Consider the following 24,163-nt stretch of genomic DNA (forward strand, 5'->3'; position numbering starts at 1 on the left):
ATCGGAGCTTGCTATAAAAAAACTTTTATAACAAAAATTGTTACCAATTTTATTGTTAACAATATTGCTCTTTTGCACTTTTACTCTTAGATGCGTCAATATCGAGATAGATACGAAAATATGAAAATTTTATGAATTTGTTGCTCTTTCAAGTTATTAAAGGGAATCGGAGCATGCTATAAGAAAACTTTTATAACAAAAATTGTTGCCAATTTTATTGTTAACAATATTGCTCTTTTGCTCTTTTACTCTTAGATACGTCAATATCGAGATATATACGAAAATATGAAAATTTGATGAATTTGTTGCTCTTTCAAGTTATTAAAGGTTACACTTGCGAATCGGAGCATGCTATAAGAAAACTTTTATAACAAAAATTGTTACCAATTTTATTGTTAACAATATTGCGCTCTTACATTTTTACTCTTAGATGCGTCAATATCGAGATAGATACGAAAATATGAAAATTTGATAAATTTGTTGCTTTTTCAAGTTATTAAAGGTAACCTTAGGAATCGGAGCTTGCTACAAGAAAACATTTACAACCAAAATTGTTACCAATTTTATTGTTAACAATATTGCTCTCTTGCACTTTTACTCTTAGATGCCTCAATATCGAGATAGATACGAAAATATGAACATTTTATGAATTTGTTGCTCTTTCAAGTTATTAAAGGTAACTTTTGGGAATCGGAGCATGCTATAAGAAATCTTTTATAACAAAAATGGTTGCAAATTTTATTGTTAACAATATTGCTCTCTTGCACTTTTGCCCTTAGATACGTCAATATCGAGATGGATACGAAAATATGAACATTTTATGAATTTGTTGCTTTTTCAAGTTATTAAAGGTAACACTTGAGAATCGGAGGTTGCTACAAGAAAACTTTTACAACAAAAATTGTTATAAATTTTATTGTTAACAATATTGCTCTCTTGCACTTTTACTCTTAGATGCGTCAATATCGAGATAGATACGAAAATATGAAAATTTTATGAATTTCTTGCTCTTTCAAGTTATTAAAGGGAATCGTAGCATGCTATAAGAAAACTTTTATAACAAAAATTGTTGCCAATTTTATTGTTAACAATATTGCTCTTTTGCTCTTTTACTCTTAGATGCGTCAATATCGAGATAGATACAGAAATATGAAAATTTGATGAATCTGTAGCTTTTTTAAGTTATAACTTAATACTCGGGAATCACAGCGTGTTACAAAAAAACTTTTACAATAAAAGTTGTAGCAAATTTTATTGTTAACAATATTTCTCTCTTGCACTTTTGCTCTTAGATGCGTCAATATCTATTTTAACAATATTGTATTTTGAACCGTTTTCAAATTAGGCAGGGGGTTTACTTATGACGCGTACTGTATATACCAACGATGTGGCAATGTTGCTCGAGCGACATTGCCATATCGTTGGTATATACTTTTATGCAATATAAGTATATTGTATTGATTTAATGTACGATGTGTTTTATAATACTTTGTTAAAATTTTGGAAATCGATAGATGAAGTCGTATATTGGTAGATTTACCGATAAATCGGTAGGGTTGGGCAACGCTGACATGGACGAAACTTTAAATTTGATTGGTTAAAATTGCAACAAAGCGCCATCTAACGGAAAATAACGCAAAAAATGTTTTAATTATAGAGGGGGAGATTCAAAAATAATTTTTAGGAAAAAATAAATACAAATTTGTTAATAATGAATTTATTAAGCATAATATACTTAATTATGATTTGATGATAAATAATAATTTCATCTATATACCAACATAATAAAATAGTTACTCAAGATCAAATTTGCCAGTGCGATGGGCAAATTGAATTCACCGCTCAGCCAGTTACAAAAATAAACAAAAAGAAATTATTAAAAAAAGAAAAAAAGATCAAACAGTTGCGCAAATGATACCAAATTAATTTAACTATAGGTACGTGAAACAGTCCCATACGTTTACCGAAAGAAACAGGTCAATACACGCCAAGTAGTGAGCATTGCGTAAAGAATAAGCGGGGAATTGTATCAAAAAGAAAAAAAAATTATGGAGGGTATTTTTTCTTGAAAAAGTTTTCATCGAGAATTAATTTCTTTTTTTATACCTAAACAAGAGGAGTTAAAGTTTTTAGCCGTCGAATTGCAAAACGTCACTACTTCGCACGTTGAACATCATACAATTTTGGAGCACTATTTCCGCCAGGCGACGAATCGCAGACGGAAGAACAGTTCGACTGAGCAAGTCTTCCAATAAAGTTATCCCACCTTCTTCCTCTAATACGTGACAATATTTTTCAGCTAAAACAAAAAAAATATTTAATAATTATTGCAAAATAAATATTTTTAACTTACGATAAACGGATGTAAGATTAGCTAAGGCCCACACAGCCCAATGTTGACATTCCGGCGTATGATGTATGCTAACAAGGTACAAAATTGGCTCAAAAGATCTATAATTAATATTTCTTTGCGATCTTAAGTTCCATTTTCCGATGGCGGTCGTCATTCTTGCCAAAACATCCTCCCTTCGGGGCTCGTCGATCGTCCACGCTTCCGGACCATCCGACGCGATATGCGAGATTACTCCCGCTGCGTTATAACCAACCTCTATGCCATCGCTCACCGATTCCAGCAGTTGAGAGAAGACAGTTATGTACTCTTTTGTCATTAGATTGCTCCTTAGAAAGTGCACTTCTGCTACGTTACCCAATAAACCCATCATGTTTCTTAATAATTCATCTCTATCATAGAATTTCTAAAAATAAAGGGAAATTAATTAAATTAAAAATTTTAAATTAACAAAATCAAAAAAATTAAATTGTAGAGGTAAACGTCATTCTTAAACTTTATTTCATTAACCAGATGAGGACGTTATCTGCGATATCAGACCAAATACATCAAATTAACCCTTTATCGGTTTCAGTAATTACGATAATTTTTGTGCTTCTTTAACAGGCACAGTTTTAAAGAGGTGTACTAAACTTCTGCCGTTTTTGTGGCTACTCTAGAATCACTTACTGATTATTTAACACTATTGTCTTGCTTATAATCACATTAGTAAGTAAAATATACAACCCATTTGGTTACAAAATCTATTAAAACTTCACATTTTTTTATAACTGTAAAAAAATACATTATAATGTATATTTGTTGTGAAATAATTTAAAACAGTTTTTGGATTTGGTAAGACATAATCTGGAATTACACTTATCACACATGAGAAGACTAAGTAGTAGTATGTACTGGCGAATGACTATAGCTATCGAATCTAGAGGCGGAATCAGGTCTTTCAACCACAGGATGTTGTATTGTAGGTGGTTTAGGCACAAAATTTGGTTTCCAATCTAAACTGTCTCAAAGGCATGTATTTTTAACTCAGTGCAACACAATCCATTCTATACAACAATCAAGCGTTTACAACGCATATCCAAAAGATAAGCAAATATTAAAAAATACCAACGTTTTGCGTTGTGGCGTGTTTTATAAAGAGCCATCAAAGCATTGTCTGTATCCACGTCACTCATGTATTTATTGTATTTCTTTACTATGGCAGGACAGGTTATATCTATCTTCTCTTTAGCATTTTTATGGAACCTATTTACAGCACTTGAAGGATCAATAGGACAACCGGCAATTCTATTAGTTCATAACATTCTAAGGTCCATTACTACCACCTTTTAGTTAAATTTATCTTATAGATAAACCCATCTACTAGCCAATCAGAGCGCGTGAAATACCCGTTACCATAGTAATAATCCCTTAGATAGCTTAACCAGAAGATGGTAGTAACGAGCCTTAGAGATAGAGATAAAGCGGTATACCATTAAAATAGTTATCAAAAAATAGTGTTGCATTTTTAGGATCATGCAAAGATTTCGACAAAGCTATTACAACTCCTGCTCCAACACCCATATCACTTTCTTCTTGCGTGAGTGCATTGATACCATGCAGTTGCTTAAATATGTTAGCTCCCTGGTAAGAATGAAGTCTAAAACGTCATTTGCTCTCAAACCATTGGTTTACTGTTTACCCCTAGCTAAACAGGGTTGAAATCACATGTTAATGTTGCCCAATATCGTCAGATTATTATAGGACTTTAAAATTCATGCATTTGAATTTAGTCTAATCATACGGTTACATTGTCCATTACATTGTATGTTATTTATTTAACAGTCGAGCGATAAAGGGTTAAGATTATGTGTAATGAATCTGTGTCCTATAAATATAATGAAATAGGAGTTTAAACCATCAAAATTAAGATTGCTGACTTTCCCTCATCAATTAGATCAACATTACAATATTACAGCTGTGCAGTGGTTCCTGAAACCTGATTGCTTGGTAGATAAAATGTTATAAACATACAAATGACCACAAAAGTTATTTCAATAATCACTCTCTCAAGTAACAAAGTGATTTTGAAACTGTAAGTTGGTATCAACAATATTTTGTTCCTCACCACACATTAATAAGATAATCATGATGATCAATATTTATTATCAGTATTCTAGCAAAGGAAATCTATTGCAAATCAACTGGTAAATGATTTTCAAACTTAATTTTTTATAGAAAACGTATGACGCGTGTGAAGTTTCGAAATAGAAGAGAAAAAAAATTCGTGATCAGGGTTTAATCGATCTAATTTCAACGGCATCGTGTTCATGGTCGTCTCTTGTTTCAAATTCGAAAAGAAAATTTTCCTAACCATTTCCTATAGTCCGGGAAAATCGATTTTCTTCAAACTTTTGCAAAATTCGGCCTGTTCGGGGTTTTTAATCGATCTAATTTCAATGACATCGTATTCCTGGTGTCCTCTTGCTTCAGATTCAAAAACAAAATTTTCCAAACCATTTCTTATATTCTGGGAAAATCGTTTTTCTTCAAACAATCGCAAATTTTGGCCTGTTCGAGGTTTCTAATCGATCTAATTTCAACGGCATCGTATTCCTGGTCGCCTCTTGCTTCAAATTGAAAGAGAAAGTTTTCCTAACCATTTCTTATATTTCGGGAAAATCGTTTTTCTTCAAATAGTCGCAAATTTTGGCCTGTTCAGGGTTCCTAATCGATCTCATTTCAACGGCGTCGTATTCCTAGTCGCCTCTTGCTTCAGATTCAAAAAGAAAATTTTCTTAACCATTTCTTCAATCCAACTTCAATCAATTGGACAATTGGTTATAATAAGTTTGTGCTTTTCTAGTTTCAGTAATCATTTGATCAAAAAATAAAACTTGCTGACCTTCAACATTTGCTGCCATTAGCATTCAATGACTACTACGTAATATAGGGAAAAAATATTTTTGGAATTTGCTAATTGTTTTTGGTAAAAACCCGTTCATAACATTTTCTATTTCACTTTTGTTTTCCTTTTTTTTTGCATTAGAAATTTGATTAATATAAAACAATTTCTTTGGCAAGTCTGTTTAAACTTTCTTTGAGTATGCCGCTTTTATGTGTGAATACGTCTTTTTTTCGTTTTCCTCAAGATTCTTCAAATTCTTTTGCATGCTGGCGTGCGCGCGTTGCACATTTAGTTTTTTTAATATTATATTTGACTTCGTTGTATTCACTTAGACCATCATTTCTGATTTTACAAATAAATCTGGACGGTTTGTCTCTTAATTCATTTTGATTGAGAATATTGTTTTTAACCAGTTTTCAACCAAACAGTTGTGTTGTATTGGTTTTAATAAACTTGTCCATATCGGCATATATGGAACATGCTGTAAAAACGTCTGTCCAAATTGACTTGAACAATAATTGTTTTTCTTTAAGTGTTGTTCATTTTTATACTGATTGCAATTATCCTGAATTTTCTTAAAGTAGTATATTATTCCTTTTTCGTAGTCTCCAGCGACTTACAGCCAATACATTTCATGTTAACAACAATTTTTTATGTATATATGCCCGTGTTCTGTTAAACCCTTCATCGAAGACTCACATTTCAAGCCCACCACTTTTTCCTTAAGAAGAATACAATGCCGTTACAATTAGATCGATTAGAAACCCCGAACAGGCCAAAATTTGCGATTGTTTGAAGAAAAACGATTTTCCCGTAATATAAGAAATGGTTAGGAAAGTTTTCTTTTTGATTTTGAAGCAAGAAGCGGCCAGCAATATAATACCGTTGAAATGGGATCGATTAGAAACCCCGAACAAGCCGACATTTGCTTATGTTTGAAGAAAATCGATTTTTCCGGAATATAAGAAATGGTTAAGAAAATTTTCTATTCGAATCTAAAGCAAGAGGCCACCAGGAATACGATGCTATTGAAATTAGATCGATTAAAACCCCCGAACGGGCCGAATTTTGCGAAAGTTTGAAGAAAATCGATTTTCCCGGACTATAGGAAATGGTTACGAAAATTTTCTTTTCGAATTTGAAACAAGAGGCGACCGTGAATACGATATCGTTGAAATTAGACCGATTAAATACCCCGATCACACATTTTTTTAGTTTAAAATCTATGGCCAACTTCACACGCGTAAACGTATGTGTAAGTATGAAAAAGTCATGTACAGTCAGTCCCAAAAGTCATCGTACACAAATGGTTTTCGCATGATTTCCAAAACGTGATCGTAAATAAAAGAATTTTTTATTACAATACATGTAATTATTTATTTTTAACAGATTTATAAACAGAAAACACTGCAATTTAACAAAATAACAAAATTACTTAATAATTCTTCAAAATCGTTCCATTGCAATCTCACAAAAGTAATCGTACATCTGAAAACCGACAGGGGTTTCCCCGTCTCTTTGTCAATTACGTGGGATTTCCCGTGCAGCTAGTCTAACCTGCCCTACATCTAGTAATCGTTGCTCTCCGTTTGTCAAAAAAGTGTCATGGCTCCCCAGAGAACGGAAACAAGTGTAGAAGTGAGAAAAATTGTTATAAAATTACATAATGAAGGTCGATCTATACGTGAAATCGCTAAAACACTTAATAAAAGTGCTTCTACAATTCAGTATATAATTAAAAGGTTTGTGGATACCGGAAATATTGAAAATGCTCCGCGCACTGGCCGTCCAAAATTGTTGACTCCCCGAGAAGAACGAAGTATTAGGCAAGAAGTCAACGCAAATCCTCGGATAAGTACCCCAAAAATAGCGGCAAACGTCCAAAACAAATTTAATAAAACCGTAAGTGCAGAAACTGTGCGAAGGGTTTTGCGTGGTGCCGGGTATAACGGACGAGTACCACGAAAGAAACCTTACATTAGCGATGTTAACAAAAAGAAACGAATCGAATTTGCAAAAATGCATAAAGATAAAGATATGGACTTTTGGAAAAGGGTCATCTTTACAGATGAATCAAAATATAACATTTTTGGATGCGATGGTAGGGGTAAAATTTGGAGGAAGGCCGGTACAGCCCTAGATTTAAAAAGTCTCCTACCAACAGTGAAACATGGCGGTGGATCCGTTATGGTATGGGGATCCATGGCTGCTTCAGGAGTCGGTAGTTCAGTCTTTATTGAAAATATAATGAATAAGTGGCAATATTTAAATATTTTAAAGGCTAATTTAAAGCAAAATGCTATACAATTGTGTCTTGGAAGTAATTGGATTTTCCAACAAGACCAAGACCCAAAGCATACAGCGCATGTAGTTCGCGAATGGCTTCCCAAGCAGCTACATTCTCCTCTACAATCACCGGATATTAACCCCATAGAGCACGTGTGGGATTACTTAGAAAAATCTATTAGAATGCACAACATTAGTAGCAAGGAATCCCTAAAAGCTGCATTACAAGTAGAGTGGGATAAAATTCCGGCATCATACACTGAAAAACTTGTTCAATCTATGAGAGAAGACTAAAAGCTGTACTTAAAGCGAAAGGAGGACCAACCAAGTACTAGTACCAGCTTGGCTGCGTCTTTAATTACAACTTTTGGATCTGTACGATCACTTTTGTGACATTCCAATGGAAGAATTTTGAAGAACTATTAAGTTATTTTGTTATTTTGTTAAATTGCAGTGTTTTCTGTTTATAAATCTGTTAAAAATAAATAATTATGTGTATGGTAATAAAAAAATACTTTTTTTACGACCTCATTTTGGATATTATGCAAAAACCGTTGGTGTACGATGACTTTTGGGACTGACTGTATGTTTTTATGCTTTTATTGATAAATAATTTAAAACTCTAATTTAAATCTACGCCATCTTCGGAGGCACTACAAAATTAAACATAAAGGTACAGAAATCATTTTGTGCTGTTACAATTGTAAATATTACTAATGTGAGTAGAATTTTTGAAGTTAACATTAAGATCAACATTAAGACAGAGTTTTAAATTATCTATCAATAAAAGCATAAAAACATACATGACTTTTTCATATTTATACATATTGATAACAAGGATCCACAAAATGAAAGTATGTGTAAGTGTAATAGTATATTAAAAAACAAGTTTCGTAAGACACGTTTGAAATGCAAGAATTCAAGTTGAAAAACGAGTGGCGAAGCCACGAGTTTTTTAATGAATGGAGAGCTTTAAGTCTTATGAAACGTGTTTTTTATGCCATTTTTTGTAATTCGCGTTTTTATCCTTTTTTATCTCAAAAATAAAATAAATTTTGACAATGTAGGGAAATAGGTATGTACCAGTTGGTAATACCGTAACACTTGAAAATAGAAATTTGAATTGACAATTAGAAACTGTCAAAACACAAAATATATTAACCTGAAAAAAATGTTTGATGTACACCTCCCAAAATAAGAGAAATTGCTCAGAGTCAATGTCCTCATCAGTGTGGACCTTGTATTCGATGCTAAGAACGTGTTTAAACATCCATAGACAAACATTGTCACATTGACAACTAGAAAAATTAATGACCCAATGTCACCAACTTGAACTGGTTCCATAAAATGTTACTAAAATCTCATTACAGCATCGGATGCTGTAAGGAGTCTCATTACAGCACCCGTTTGAGTACTGTTATAGCTTTCATTACCGTCGCGAATTACAAAAAATATATTTCAGAATAGTTTTATTACCTGTAAACATTCTAAAAAATATTCCATTCCTTTTAATTCCAAAAATATCTGACAATTAAGAGGCGTTTCGTCCGTAACATTCCACATTGTAGACCAAGCAACTTCAAGTACATCGTCACAAATTCCACGTTTTAATCTTTCAGCTATTAACCATAACATTTTCTACAACAACAAATAATAACAATATAACATGATAAAAAGAGTCATCAACTTACGTTCACAGCTCCTAATTCGCCCAGTTTAATTTTTTGTTGTCCATCCACTTGACACGCAACTGTATTTAAGAGATAAATACCAATTCGTTGGACAAAACTCTCTTGGGGCATTCCATAAACCGAGTGGAGTAATAATTCTACTAATCGTTCATAATCAAACACCTTAAAATAAATAACGATTCGTAAATAAAATTATACGATTATTATAAACGCATCTTATGTTCAATAAAAGAAAATTTCATTAAAATATAACCTTAATTCAATTAAAACTCAATCTATAAAAGCAGAAAAAAAATTTAGGCCACTTTAACTAATTTTTTTATTGAACATACTACACAAACTTACAACATCTAACGGGACTTTAAATTGACATAAAACCAAACAACCGTTCCTCATCATCGTATCATCATTTCTATGTACACTCATTCCGTTTAATAAAGCTGTTATTACTTTTCTTTTTAAACGTAGGATTCCGTGGAGTTCCTTTCCTGCTGATTTAACTATATGAAATAATGATGCACTAAAATTTATTAAAAGACCATAAAAAACTTTGTTATTTATAATTATTTATTCGTTTACCTTCCAGAAATTTGAATATGTTTTTCAGTTAAATGTTTATTCATCGCTGTTAATATAACATTAAGAGCTTGACCGTAATATTTGCACGACCCAAACCTAAATAAATGAAATATATCATTTAAAACTTTTTGTAAGATTACATGTCGATCCATGTAAGCCATAGCGGCAATTAACATTTGTTCTTCCGTTGCGTTTCCTGCAATCTAAACATCTTATTATTAATAAATCGTTTTTAATTAAAGATAATTACCATTAACGCAGGTATATCGTGCCTATAACAAGCATCTTTTTGCGTTTCATATAATCCCAAAAATTGGAAAGGATTTTTTACTCTAGAACTTAACCCGGGTATATCAGATGCGTGGGCTTCCCCCGTATATTCGGCAACGCCAGTTCCTGCTAAATTCGTTCCGGAAATATCCAAAGACGTTAATTTCGGTAAACTTTCAACAATGGTTTGTAAAATTTTCGTTCCATTCTTTTCCCACCTCCCGTTTTCTATTCTCGATTGAGATATATCGAGATGTTGCAAATTTTTTAACTGACAAATGATCGGGATCATTAACTCTATCGTATTCACATTGTACAAGATCAATGAGCGCAAATTAATTAATTCACGGGCGTACGTAAAATCAGATAAATCGCTACAATTGGATAGATCTAGGTGCGTCAATTGAGTTAGCGTTTTCAACATAAAGATAAATATCAACGGCGGTAACGCGACCGACGTCCTAATACTCAACCGTTTCAACCTGAGCGGTAAAATTAAATATTCACTTACGCAAACTTCCCTCCGTTGCTTATTAATAAAGTAGGCATAAAGTTCGTTGGAAAAAACGTTCGTATTCTCGCCGATCGTCAACGATGTTAAATTCTCACCGTATTTAGCAATGTGTCCCAAACTTTCAAACGTTAAATACGGCGCATCGGAAACTTCCAAAGACGTTAAGTTGTGACTCAATAAAACGCGTATACTATCGTCGTCGATATCTGTATTGTGCAAATTTACTCTTCTTAATTTAGTCGCTTGAAGATTTTTAAATATATTTACGAATTGGGAGTTTAGTTTTTGTTCTCGTGTGCTCCGTCTGTACAGAATTCTTTCACATATTTCTATTGGGAGTGCAATGTGCTCTCTTAACGTTAAATTGCCGGTGTATGGTTCTGTTTCACATATTGTCTCAATGTAATTTAAGATGTACTCGATGCATAGGTCCAATAAGGTGTCTGGTCCATTTCCTGTACAATACGCGCAACATTCTTTAGGTAATGTAGGTGGATGGCAGACCTTTTTATTAACTTTTAACATCTAAAAGCAAAATTAATATATTAATTCAATAAAATAATTAATAAAAAATATATATATAAAGTTAATATACAGGGTGTATCTGAATGTCGTGCCCAAACTATCATAAACTATCAGCGATTTCGACTCCCCTGCGGAGCTACGCCCCTTCAAAAATGGCGAATAATTTTGGTTTACTTTATTTTTCCCAAAAACCATTAACACCAAGAAAATGAAATTTGGGAAATATGTTTAGCTTATAATATGGACATGTTTCGAGCCTATTTGTACTTTCAATCTTGCCTTCTATGTTACTAAACATAACCACCCCCGTTCAATTTTTGTCTAGATCTTTTTGATGACGATGATAAATACATTGGAAATATTTTATTTAGATAGACGAAAATATTCTAAAACTTTTTTGCCTCTCTGATGTTCTTCGAAAAGTTAATAGTTTCTGGGAAAAAAATTAATTAAGCAAACACTAACTGTTAACCTGTATCGTTGTTAATCGAAAGTTGGAATGAATTTTTAAAGAAAAAATCTTAGCAGGCTTAGCAATCTTTGTCAGAGATATTTTTGACGTTTAAATGTCAGTGGTTTTCTTACTATTATTATTGTTTTATTTAAAATTTTGAAACGTCGAGTGAACGAGCGTAAATGCGGTAGAACTTTATTCATAAATTAATTTGAAAAACAATAATAATAGTACGAAAACACTGACATTTAAACGTCAAAAATATTTCTGACAAAGATTGCAAAGCCTACTAAGATTTTTTCATTAAAAATTCATTCCAACTTTTGATCGACAACCTCGTTGTTGAACGGGCAGTGTTTGCTTTATTATTTTTTATCTCAAAAATTAGTCGTTTTTGGAAAAATTTTAGAGAGACAAAAAAGTTTTAGGATACTTTCATCTACCTATGTAATTTTTTTTTAATGTATTTAACCTCTGCATAAAAAAATTTTAGCAAAAATGTAAAGGGGGTGGTTACGTTTAGTAGTTAGAAGGATAGGTTGAAAGTCCAAATAGGGTGAAAACGTGCCCTACTACCAGTTAAACATATTCCCCAAATTTCGTTGTCCTAGCGTTTATGGTTTTTGAGAAAAAAAAATTAAACCAAAATTTTCCGCCATTTTTGGAGGGGTGTAGCTCCTTAGGGGAGCCCAAGTCGCCCATGGTTTATATATCAAAGTACCCTTAAAATTGCCTAAAGAATCACCCCCTGAAGTTTGGGCATGTCATTCAGATACACCCTGTATATAATAGTTGTAATGCGTATTGATGCGGAAACATCAGCTTCTCCAAACAAATATTACCTAAAGTGCAGAACTACAAATGAACCAGAACAACATACTATAGTAAAGTTAGTAAACTCAAATCCATTGCACAGAGTCTGCAGTCCAGGCATGTCATAATTGCAAAGAAACTCTGACTCAACCAATCCTATTAGTATGCCTATGACAAATATTTCATTCAACGTTCATAATCAGAAATATTGATGTACGTAACAAGTTGGTAGCCACTTGGGTTGTTCTCTAGAAAAATGAACATTGCACAAAACATGTACGAAGCTTACAATACAAAATCCCGGGGAAAGTTTGTAATATTTTTGAAGAATCCACGGCAGCAAAGAATTAACGGTTTTTTGAAACATCAGTTTCACCAGGTAAGTGTTACTTAAAGTGGCAGAACTCCAAATGAACCAGAATAACATACTATTGTAAAACTTGTAAACCTAAATTCATTGTAGAGAGTTATCAGTCCTAATATTCCATTATTGCAAAGAAAGTCTAGCCCAATGAACCCTATTAGCATGTCCATGACAAAAGTCTGCCGATAGGAGACTACAACAACGCATTGAAGATGCCAGGTGAGACCTTCTCGAAACGTCTGCCTCTTTCCAAAAGGAACCAACAGAAAAGCCGTGTGTCCACTACCAAGTTTTCTTGCGGAAGTTGCTTCCAGAAGTATTAATGATGACGTATTAATGGCGTATTAATGATGACGTATTAATGGCGTATTAATGATACGTATTTACACGACAAAAACTTCTGGAAGTCACTTCTGGAAGTAACTTCCGCAAGAAAACTTGGTAGTGTATTAATGGTACGTGTTTACACGAGAAAAACTTCTGGAAGTCACTTCTGGAAGCAACTTCCGCAAGAAAACTTGGTAGTGGACACACGGCTGAAGAACGGATGAAATCTCGGACCAACCACAGCAACACAAAGTTAATAGTTATTTATAAAAAAATAGTCCTGATATAGACTTTGGTAGCAGTGGTTTGTATAGTATCAGAGAATCTTATACAGGTGCTCAAAAATTGATGACAAACATTAGATTTGTATAAGATACTACTCCGATACAACAAATGAGAATCTATTTGAGAGCATCTGAAGAATAATCGTGCTAATGTAGATCTTTTTTAAATTAACGTTGGCTGAGATATGGGGTTTTAAAGAGCATGCTGAAATCTACCAAAAAAAGCTTAAAACCAAAATAACTCGAAGAGGAAAAACGCTTGGTACCAATAACTTGTATCAAAGTCAACCTATTTTTTAGGAACAATTAAACCCAACCCAACCCATAGCATTCCATTTAAAATAACGAAGTTATGGTCTACTTCCGGTAGACCAGAAGTGGCGGTCATCTTGAAAATATTTTAGATCGAAAGTTTCGAATGAACAACCCATGTAATTAAGTGGTGACTTAGTTGTTGCAACTCAATGTAACCTATGCCTTCATTTTAAGTTAGGTAGGCATGGTTCAGTTCCAACCCGAAAAGTCAAGTATATAGATAACTGGCACAAAGATTATAAGTTGAAACTAACAAGTTAACAACGCAGGGTGTAATTTTCATTATTCCTATATCTCAGTGTTGCTTCGTCGGCAATACTAGACCAGTCATCAGTTCTAACTTGTAAGTTTTTATATAACCCATAAAGACGAAGGGGTCCAGATGAGGTAATGAGGAGATTATAAGAGGTTGGATCCTGTTAGCCTCTCCTACCCAATTCCGACTCTCTCCTACAAGCTGATGGAAACCTGAGTAACTTTGCGGAAGACAATCCCAGTGGGAAGCGAGGTCAGGGCTAACGAGAGCGAGAAAACTGGTCTTCTGAAAAAGGGGTTAGGAAGAGGATTATCTACCGGCCACCGTAAAAATATTACCAGTTCTTGTTATCCAGTTTGATAATTTTGAGGTGTATGCGAAGCACGGCGACGTTCTTTATTTTTTTTTCACTGTGGATAACAAAGGTTTTAGGTGAAGGAAAACTTGGGGTTTCTAGTGGTGTATTTAATATTCAGCTATCTCTAAAGACAACGAAGATATCGGCTTATAAAATAGAGAGAAAAACAAAAGTAATAGTTTGTTAATGTCGTTTGCATGAGTTGCCAAAGACTTAGGTAAATAATTTCGAAAAACTGCCCCAATTTGACACCCAGATTTGAACAACAACAGACTCCACAAAATATGACCGCTAATTACTTCACGGAATGTAGCTCTAGACAGCTTTTCAGTAGTCATCATGCAGATACTGAGCTACTGAGAACCTTCGTGTATTGTATCAAAGACCTCTTCACACCCCCAAAGTAACACTTTGTTAGAGAACTTTTTACGCCCCAAAAAAGAACAGTATAGCGAGGAACACGACACGCCTTCTGGTTTCAACAAGATGGATCTCTTACTGGAAGGATGTTTCATGGCAACCTCTTTCCACCAATTTGATGCAGCGTGACTTTTTTTGTAGGAATACGTCAAAGCTGAGGTATACAAAGTTCTACCTCGACTCGTTGAAGTTCTCAAGGTAGTGATTGAGGACGTCATCACTGGAATTTCGCAAGATATACTGGAAAGAGTGGCCGAAAACTTCTTTAAAAGGCTCAATATGTGCATTGCTCACCAAGGCCTATATACTTTTGAGCAAATAAACCTTTTTTATGTATCTTGAACCGTTTTCTTACAATTAACACTTCAAATGAGGGACTAAATGACTGAGGAAATATATACATGACACAACAACTCATGCAATCTATTGCAAAGAGGAAAGGAAAGAAGAAGTAAAGAACAGGGTCTTAACATCCACTTCTTTCCTAGATGATGAAGATGCAAATGAATGTTTGTGTCACATTGAACCACTCTGCATCACTTTGAAGTCTAAGTATATTGTCCTGAAATTTGCCTTCAATATTTTCCCAGTGGGTCCTTCATCGATCAAGTTTAGATCTCCCAAAGAAACTTTCACAGCAGCTTTAGTACTAAATTTGTACTTAACAACATGGAATTAAAAAGCAGATGACAGATAACAAAAAAGTGCCATGGATCAACAAACTTATTTGGTTTCCTGATAAAATGCATTCAGTTTATGTTGTTATGTGCAAATATAAATTTCTAGAAAAAAAATTAGTGTTATTGAGAGTTTCTTTTTAATTAATTCGCAATTTGTTAAGGATATAATGTTCTTCTCAATGTTTAAAAATATGGGTGACTTTAAATGCCTCTCTGACATTGTAATCATAATTAAGTTTAAAAAAATTAATCATCTTAATATATCATTACATGCCTCTTGATATCTATTAATATAAATGACTCATTTTTTTACTACAAAGAATAAAACAAATCACATAAAGATAAAGTTTTAAGATCATGTAAGAAAAGATGTTTAACGTAATAAAAAAAAATAAAATTTATATTTTAAATTTATATAATTAAACGATTTAATATGATTCATAAAAAAAATCAATAAACGATTTATTACATTTTTCTTTGTTAACTAAAACGGAATTAAAAGTTAAACACCTCATAAAGACTCAACAGTCATAGATCAGCTGACTCCAGCTGTTGTGTCATTAAAAACTATTATAACTGAAATCAAATGAAATTGAACTTATCTGAGAATGCATCACATTTCTATTTAAAAATTGTCATAAAACACACAAAGAAAAGTGTAAATATTTATTAATTAAATAATTGTAAAGGGAAAAAATGATAACAGCTTAATTAAAATAAGATTTAAATTCACTTTTCTTACATTATCTAAGCACGTACGGTTCAAACCAACTTTAAATGTTAGTTTAACCGATTTATCTCGTATAATTTTCATGTGATTATTATCATCACCTGCATCGAAGTCCTATTTTAAGGTGTACACTCACGAGCACTTACTTTTGTGTGTTACTGTTGAGGATCAAAATTTTGTCACTCACATGGCCGATAATTTTTCACCCTCGCATTTCGACGTGTATTATTAATTGATCGGGAAATTTTGCGCTCACGATTTTCGCTTAATATAGAATTTCCAGATGTTCGCACTATTTTTGTTATTGAATGACTTTTTGACATCCACTGACATTTATTCCGTTGTTTAAAAAATGTATTACTTTTTTCACAAACATACGCGTCTTAACACATCGATTCCAAATTATCACCCATTAATTTTTCGATATCACCGTTGATTTTTCAAAATGAAGTTTCCACCGTTATAATCGCACTTTAATAACGTTAAAATTTATGGAATTTAAAGAAATTCGTTTGGGAGACATTTTCGGAACGCATAGTATATATGTCATTTTGACAGCGAAGCGAACATGGCTTACAAGGCAAGGTACGATTATTTTAAATGCAATTAATGTATTGAAAGGGATTAATTTGGGATTTAATTTAAAATTATAGATTAAAAGAATTCGATGATTGTTTGCAAGGGGATGTTATCGATTTGAAGACGCTTAAAAAATTATGTTTTAACGGTACTTTTTAAATTTGGGGGTGTTCTTTTTTTATTTATGTAAACACAATGATTTCAGGTATTCCAGACACAGCTGGTTTTAGACCTTTATGTTGGAAGCTATTATTAGGATATTTACCTCCTGAGAGAGAATCTTGGAAGGATACTTTAGAGAAAAATAGGAGACTTTATAAAAATTTTATAGGTTCATATTTACAGCTAAGTACCATTAATTAACTATTAGCTAATTTAAAATAAACTTGTTTTAGATGATCTTGTAGTTTTGCCAGGTACTGAAGATGCAAATGGTGACAATAATTTCTTAGATCATCCTTTAAGTTGTAATCCAGATAGTCGTTGGCAAACTTTTTTTAAAGATAATGAAGTTTTGTTACAAATTGATAAAGATGTGAGGCGACTTTGCCCAGACATATCGTTTTTTCAGCAACCCACTGAATACCCTTGCCATGATATTGTTAGTAGTAAAGAAATTAAGAGGTTACACACGAGAGTCCAAAGAAGTGTTCTCAAATGTGCTAATGTCGAAAGAAAAGGATTGGGAATCACTAAGGTTGGTAATTTTTTTTTTTTTTATTCATTTTGAAAGAACTGAACATATTTTTTTGCCTTGATTGCTTATCAGTAGCAGGTGAGTTATTAAATAGTCATCAAAATTTTTATATAATTAATAACTTAAATTCTTTTTGTCTGATTAGATTACTTTATTATTAAAAAAAGCCCCTGAAGATTATGAACCAATGGCTGAAGGACAAGAAGCTCATTGGGAAGTGGTGGAACGTATCTTATTCCTTTATGCTAAATTAAATCCAGGACAAGGTTATGTTCAAGGAATGAATGAAATTGTTGGTCCCATTTATTATGCTTTTGCATGTGATCCAGATTTAACATTTAGAGGTACTTCATTTACAAGGGGAACTGTCCCTCACCAATTTTGTTGCAATTTGGTACAGCCAGAGTTTGCACCGATGAAATAAGGTTTACATATTTTTTTATACATGCTAACAAAGCCCCTGGAGCGTGTTATAAGGGTTGAAAGTTGGGTTGAGCTGTATACAGGGTGTATCTAAATTGATGTGAAAGATTTTAAGGGGTGATTTTTCAGTGAAAATTCATATAACTTTTTGGTCAAAACCACTTCTCCTCCAAGTTAAAACCCTCAAAAATTAGGGAAAAAAATGGTTTTTCTTTAATAAATCCACTATGGAGAACATAAAATAACACTTCTTGACGATTTTTATACCCCAAATATGTTATTACAAGGAGCTAAAAAAATCAACCCCTATAATACTTTGATCCAGAACTTTTTAATGCGTCTACGTTTTTTTCTTTAAAAACTTGATTTAAATAGATTGATTCAATACGCTTTTTTTGTCTCCTAACATTTTCTCCTAAAATTGCTATTTTGATCACATAAAAATAAAATAATACACAAGCTCAGGTGAATTAATTCAGAGATTGGTTATTATTAGTCAAAAAAACGAAGTTATGTCAAATTGATCTCAGCATTATTTTATTTTTTGTGATCAATCTAACAATTTGTTAGTTATAACTTGGAGGAGAAGATGTTTTGAATAAAAAGTTATATGAAAGACATCCCTTACTTTTCGCTGAAAAATCACACCTTGAAATCTTTCGCATCAATTTAGAAACACTCTGTATATTGGCTTATAGCTTGAAAACGAAGACAGTTATTGAAATGTGGTAAATGTAAACTGATATTCATTTTTAAGGAGCTTTTCATTGATATATCTGAGGGCTTCAGGGGGTAAAGTACCCCTGCTTTTTGGGAATAATTTAAAAACTACCCTGTTGATTTTGGCGGCATTAAGTACCTGAATAGTACGTTTAAAAATATTAATTACGTGTTTATCATACTCATTTGATAAAATCTATACTTTTTAACAATATTTTGAAAAAAATCGTAAATTAATTGCAAATTAAGATTTATGTTGTAAAATAACCCCTATTCAACATTTTGGGATGGCTGGGGTTAACTGCCCTAATCACCCCTAAAATTAATTTCTTTAGTAGTATTATTTGTCGATTTTAGTGTAGTTTGATCTCTTTATACATTAAATAGTACTTTAAAAGAACTTATAAGGATTAGAAGTTTGGGGTAGAAAATATATTTTAGCTCACATAATTGCTACACAAAAATGTTTAGTACAAATTTAAGTTTTCTTTTTCTAAAGAACTTTTTATTCATGTTTAATGAAGTTTACTAACCTTATTCTATTTAAATAATACAAAAGTTAAGATAATTATATAAATTTAATATTTATTAATAATGAGTTAAAAAGCAATTGACAAAGAAATAATAATAATAATAATGTTTATTGCCTCAAAAACTAATATTTGCATAAATATATACATTCATAACAAATATAGACATCAAGACAAACGGATCAATTTATCGCAATAAGCGATATCTTCCAAGAGACTCAACTGGTAACAGTGTATATGTAATTTTAAATAAATAAATTATGGCTACCAAAAGAAGTAATACTAAATGATAAAAGGAATAAATGATAATAAAACTGTTAAGTTATGGAACGGATCGACTGTCAGTTACAAGAAAACAAACACGTATAGGTCAAGAAGAAGATAGTTGAAGAAGAAATTAGCTGCATTGCGAACAACGGCAGGCAAATCGTTCCACAACGCAATCGACTGTACTGTAAAAGATCTGTGGTAGATTTCAGTACTATGGACTGGAAGCATGAGTGTAGAGTCCGACATTGATCGCGTGGGCACGTCATGTGATGCTAAAAAGTGAAAGGCATCAGACAAATAAGCAGGAGTCCATACCCGTGGACAATTTTGTACAACATAGTAAGCATACGAAATAATCTACGACTCTGGCAAGTCATCATCTGCAGGTTGTTACGATATGGAGTAATGTGCTGAAACTTTCCTAAATCAAAAATGTACCGTATACAATTGTTCTGAAGTCTTTCCAATTTACCCCAAAGGTCTGCCGACAGATCGGGATACGCAGCAGCGGCATAATCAATGTGTGGGAAAATTAGAGAATAACAAAGATTACGACGTACAACTGGAGGTAGCAGCGAAGTTTTTTCAAAGTATGGAAGCAAAAGTAAACCCTCTTACAGACCCCCTGAACTTGTGGTCGCCAAGACATCGCTGAATCCATTACCACACCAAGATTTTTGACCGTATTAGAAAACGGAATAACGGTGTCGCCAAGCCTCAGTTGAAGGGTAGTTAAGGAATTAAATTGTGCCGGCAAGGGGCGAGTGCCAAATGCAATGGCTTGCGTTTTACCTGGATTCAAGTTAAGTCCATGACGTCTAGACCAATCAAGCACGCTAGTGAGATCGTTGTTAAGATGCAACAGAGCATCTGGGAGGTTGTTAACAGTTGACGAAATATAAAGTTGAAAGTCATCTGCATACAAATGATAGTTACACGAGATACCATCACTAATTCTATTTATGAAAATTGAGAAGAGCAAAGGATCCAGCACACTGCCCTGGGGAACTCCACATTTGATGTAAACAGGAGAAGAGAGTACATATTCCACGCGGACACGTAAAGACCGATAGGAAAGGTAGGACTGGGACCAAGATACACAAGAAGATGTAATAATAGCACCAAGGAACCAATAGCAGAATGCCTAGTTAACAGAAATGGTTGTACAGAGTGTTAATTAATTATCGTACCCGACGTCATCATTAAAAGTATGCAACCAATATCACAGTATTGGTATTGCAATGCGCAAATCGCGTATAAAATACTGGTCTGTTAACTAGTTATACGTTAATGCTTGCTGATGCAAAATGGTATTGTACTGATAGAGAATAACTTGATCAAAAGGTGTTGAATTCAGTGATCGAATTTGATTTGTTGTTCCTACAGGTACAGATAAATGTTTAAACTTAACATCTAATCTGCTCCAAGAATCCAGTAATAGTAATGTTTTGTCCAGTGTTTGGGAAATATATATTTTGCAGCCAATTTTTATATGGGCAGAAGTTAGTTTACCAGACTTTGAAGCCACAACGAATATGTTATCTGCTTTGAATACTGTTGGTAGGCCCAAACGTGTCGGAGGAATCTTTTAAAACAATTAAAAAACAGTAGTTTTCCATCTGCAGATGTGATAGGTTAAATTGTGTAGTTAACGTTGTCGATGACATCGACTGGACCGGACCACACATTCTACGGTGAAATCGTGTAAAATTCTTCCTTTAATGTTGATAAAAAGTTCTTAAAAAAAACTTAAATTTGTACTGAACATTTTTGTATAGCAGTTTGAAAATTATGAGCGAAAATATATTTCTTACCGCAGACTTCTACCCTTATAAGTTTTCTTGAACGTACTAACTCTTTGGGTGATCGCTATAATTTTCGAAGAGCAAACATTCCTAGCTTGTATGATGAACTACTTTATACGTGGATTGGTCTTTTCTAAATGTGCAGGTTAATGCGGATGATGCTTTGCGAGCTTTTTATACAAAGTTGTATGAGCGGCATTAAGCGGCTATTAAAGTTGAAAGAGAATTATAAGAAGTGGAGCAGAAGCAATAGTGCTTTCTATTCAGTGGAATATAAAAGACTGAGGTGTTTGTCTGTACAGAAAATCTCTGATGCGTATATTTCCGTTACTATTAGTGCGACATACGACAGAAAATAACGACCTCTCGATTTTCTGGAAAAACGATGTGTGATGAGTCCACTTACACTGATCCTGATAAAATAATTAATGCTTTTGCAGATCAATTCTCTAGAGTATATACTGGTGTCTCTATTTACAACATGGTTGATGTACACTCTGCGTGTCCTCCAGTATCTGTTGCCGATCTCACTGAAGAACAGGTTCTTCATTTCCTAAAAAGGTTACCTAATAAATTTACTACTGGTGATGATCTTCCTGCATTTTTTATTCGTGATTACTGTGCAGTTTTTGCAGTTCCGCTTCATTTAATAATTAACCTATCCTTAAGCACATTCTCGTTTCCTAAACTTTGGAAGCGCTCACGCATTGTTACTGTATTCAAACATGACGAACGTAGCAACATTACTGATTATCGACCGACATAAGTTTTATCACATTATTCTTACTGAACATGGGAAGTTACGGGGTAAAAGAGGCTTATCTCTCGAAATGCAATATTACATTTCGATAGCTATATTCGTCTTCAAGCTATAAGCGAATATAAATTGTCCGCTGCAACTTCCAACCCCTATGACTTACTCCACTGTAAAAAAAATAAGTCAACCTTATTTTGATCCATATTATCGCTGCACCAAACTGCAACGAAATCGGTGAGGGACAGTTTCGACACTTCCCTTGTTAGTCAACCTTAATTTAAACTAATTTCTCTATTTCAAAAAAAGAACACGCCGAAGCTGATTGTTTTTTTTGCTTCACAAATTTAATGTCGGAAATCCGAGACTTTTTCATAAAAACTCTTGATAGCACCGATTGCGGAATCAACAATATGATGACACGTTTGTCAATGCAACTAAGAAAAAGCGACCTCGATATTTGGTTGAGGTTCCAACAACTTGAATTGCGTCCAGAATATTATAGCTTCCGGTAAAAATTGATTTTATTGGTTTATGTTTTAATCTAGATTTCGATTTATTTTGCAGATGGCTTACACTGTTATTATCACAAGAATTTCCTTTACCCGACGTATTAAGAATATGGGATACTTTATTTTCTGATGAGAATCGTTTCGATTTTTTGATCTATATTTGTTGCGCGATGATCGTCGTTTTAAGGGATAAATTGATAAGAGGAGATTTTCCGTCGAATTTAAAATTATTACAAAGCTTTCCACCGACGGAAATCCAAAAAATCCTTCCTAAATCTTTTGAATTATTTCTTCAAAACAGTTAGTTTTGTATGAATTTTTTAAACAAATTAAAAATACTCATAATATACAACTTTAAATAATTATAAATAGTTTTTAAGTGTACATAATTAAGTTACGATATAAATAATCATTGTAAATCTTTGTTTATACATTTTTTATGTGTAGAAAAATAAATATATTAAATTTATTCAGATTTATTTCGATTAAAATGATATTTAGCAAAAGTTTCTGCAACTAAAAGAGGAAAAACCAACGTAGCTTCCGCGTACAATTTAACAGGTGTTGCTTCCGGTTTTATTTTACCCCAAGAAACCGCCTCATCTGGTCGTGCACCCGAATCGCTCCCGTCACATTCCGAAGATGTATTTAAATACACCGCGTAATCAGCACCATTTCTCTACAATCATTGAATCAATTATTTTTCAAACAAATTAATTAATAAAATCACCATAAGATTCGCATTACAAATGTGATGTTTAATTAAGCCTCCACCAACAATAATAACCCCCGTATTAGAAGCTTTAATAGCCATTAAATTTAATCTTCTCAAATCTAAACAAAAACTTTAATACATAAATGCATAATAATTAAAACATAATAATACCTGATAAAATATCAACAATTAACCCAGGATTTTTAAACGAATGAAAAAACATCATATCCCCTAAACTTCCATCTGTTAAAGCGGGACTAAACACTGGTATTTGATTTTTAGAAGCCCAATAATAAATACTCTCCTCATTATTTATTTTTTCACCTAATCGTTGAATCATTTTGCTGGGTGTCCATAAAACACCATTCTCTTTTTGTTCTAATACCATTTCATTGAGTATTGGTGTCACCCAATCTTCGAATTTGCAATAATTATCATTAGGAACTAATAAATTTCCTATCCTATTAATTCCTTGCTGTCTTAGCTTTTTGCCTTCTAAGTGGAAGTCGCCCAAAAACGTTGACGCAAGGCATTTAATAAAATCCTCTTCGACACCACCTGCCGTTGTAACTATACAATCAACCAATTTATTTTTTACTAAAAAAAGGATAGTTTCTCGTAATCCGCTTGAAACTATGTTTGATGTGTACCCCAAAAATATGGTACAATTTGTTTTCGGTGTTATAAAAGGGTCCTCTTTATCATCGTATTTTTGATTTGTTATCGGTCGATTTCTACATTCTAACATTTTATTTATTTCATTTACGGCTAATCCGAAATTTGTTGCTTGAAACCCTGTGTGTAAGTAAGTTTTTAATATTTCTTCATAGTTTAATCCGTTATTCCAATTATATCCTTGTACTTTTTCTTTTAAACAATCAACATTCTCGGTTTTCTTTAAAACCGCTTCTTCAGTAATTTCAGGTACTTTTTCAGCAGTATTCATAGTTTAGATTCTTAATTAATTTTTAATCAAGTAAAGAATTTAACAATCTAAAAAGTTAGGTTAGGATTTTTTGTAATTCGATTGTGGAGACATCTAGTAATAAACGGTT

At 33.0% G+C, this 24,163-nt stretch overlaps 3 protein-coding genes across 4 annotated transcripts; 1 reads left to right on the forward strand and 2 right to left on the reverse strand.

The window, feature by feature from the left end:
- Window positions 1-1,701: 1,701 nt before the first annotated feature.
- LOC111419686 (protein zer-1 homolog) lies at window positions 1,702-16,426 on the reverse strand. Of its 2 annotated transcripts, none has more exons than XM_023052536.2 (8): window positions 16,205-16,426; window positions 10,044-11,102; window positions 9,794-9,996; window positions 9,560-9,734; window positions 9,215-9,376; window positions 9,000-9,161; window positions 2,354-2,756; window positions 1,702-2,299 (listed from the first exon to the last, which is right to left on the reverse strand). In XM_023052536.2, exons 1-8 carry the CDS (start codon window positions 16,208-16,210, stop codon window positions 2,130-2,132), a joined length of 2,340 nt encoding a protein of 779 aa, XP_022908304.1. In that variant the 5' UTR covers window positions 16,211-16,426; the 3' UTR covers window positions 1,702-2,129. The 2 variants fall into 2 exon arrangements, with proteins under 2 accessions (XP_022908304.1, XP_022908305.1); XM_023052537.2 differs by having other exon boundaries at window positions 16,250-16,425.
- A 7-nt stretch (window positions 16,427-16,433) lies between these two features.
- LOC111419687 (TBC1 domain family member 13) lies at window positions 16,434-22,862 on the forward strand. The gene is made up of 7 exons (XM_023052542.2): window positions 16,434-16,688; window positions 16,757-16,830; window positions 16,888-17,013; window positions 17,078-17,379; window positions 17,525-17,723; window positions 22,191-22,392; window positions 22,449-22,862. Exons 1-7 carry the CDS (start codon window positions 16,672-16,674, stop codon window positions 22,696-22,698), a joined length of 1,170 nt encoding a protein of 389 aa, XP_022908310.1. The 5' UTR covers window positions 16,434-16,671; the 3' UTR covers window positions 22,699-22,862.
- LOC111419688 (Deoxyhypusine synthase) lies at window positions 22,854-24,158 on the reverse strand. The gene is made up of 3 exons (XM_023052543.2): window positions 23,280-24,158; window positions 23,124-23,227; window positions 22,854-23,072 (listed from the first exon to the last, which is right to left on the reverse strand). The coding sequence occupies exons 1-3, from the start codon at window positions 24,052-24,054 to the stop codon at window positions 22,860-22,862; spliced, it is 1,092 nt and encodes a 363-aa protein (XP_022908311.2). The 5' UTR covers window positions 24,055-24,158; the 3' UTR covers window positions 22,854-22,859.
- Between the last annotated feature and the right edge of the window lie 5 nt (window positions 24,159-24,163).

Source organism: Onthophagus taurus, chromosome 1, assembly GCF_036711975.1.
Source record: "Onthophagus taurus isolate NC chromosome 1, IU_Otau_3.0, whole genome shotgun sequence".
NCBI lineage: Eukaryota > Metazoa > Arthropoda > Insecta > Coleoptera > Scarabaeidae > Onthophagus > Onthophagus taurus.

Excerpts from the sequence above, each read along its gene's own strand:
- LOC111419686 (XM_023052536.2), bottom strand. Across the intron at positions 9,735-9,793 it reads CATATTCAAATTTCTGGAAG|TGCATCATTATTTCATATAG; the intron begins GTAAACGAATAA and ends AATAAATTTTAG. Across the intron at positions 9,377-9,559 it reads TTAAAGTCCCGTTAGATGTT|GTGTTTGATTATGAACGATT; the intron begins GTAAGTTTGTGT and ends ATTTATTTTAAG.
- LOC111419687 (XM_023052542.2), top strand. Across the intron at positions 17,380-17,524 it reads AAGGATTGGGAATCACTAAG|ATTACTTTATTATTAAAAAA; the intron begins GTTGGTAATTTT and ends TTGTCTGATTAG. Across the intron at positions 17,724-22,190 it reads TCCAGATTTAACATTTAGAG|AACACGCCGAAGCTGATTGT; the intron begins GTACTTCATTTA and ends TTTCAAAAAAAG.
- LOC111419688 (XM_023052543.2), bottom strand. The coding sequence starts at position 24,054 with ATGAATACTGCTGAAAAAGTACCTGAAATTACTGAAGAAGCGGTTTTA. Across the intron at positions 23,228-23,279 it reads AATTGTTGATATTTTATCAG|ATTTGAGAAGATTAAATTTA; the intron begins GTATTATTATGT and ends GTTTTTGTTTAG. Across the intron at positions 23,073-23,123 it reads TTTGTAATGCGAATCTTATG|AGAAATGGTGCTGATTACGC; the intron begins GTGATTTTATTA and ends CAATGATTGTAG.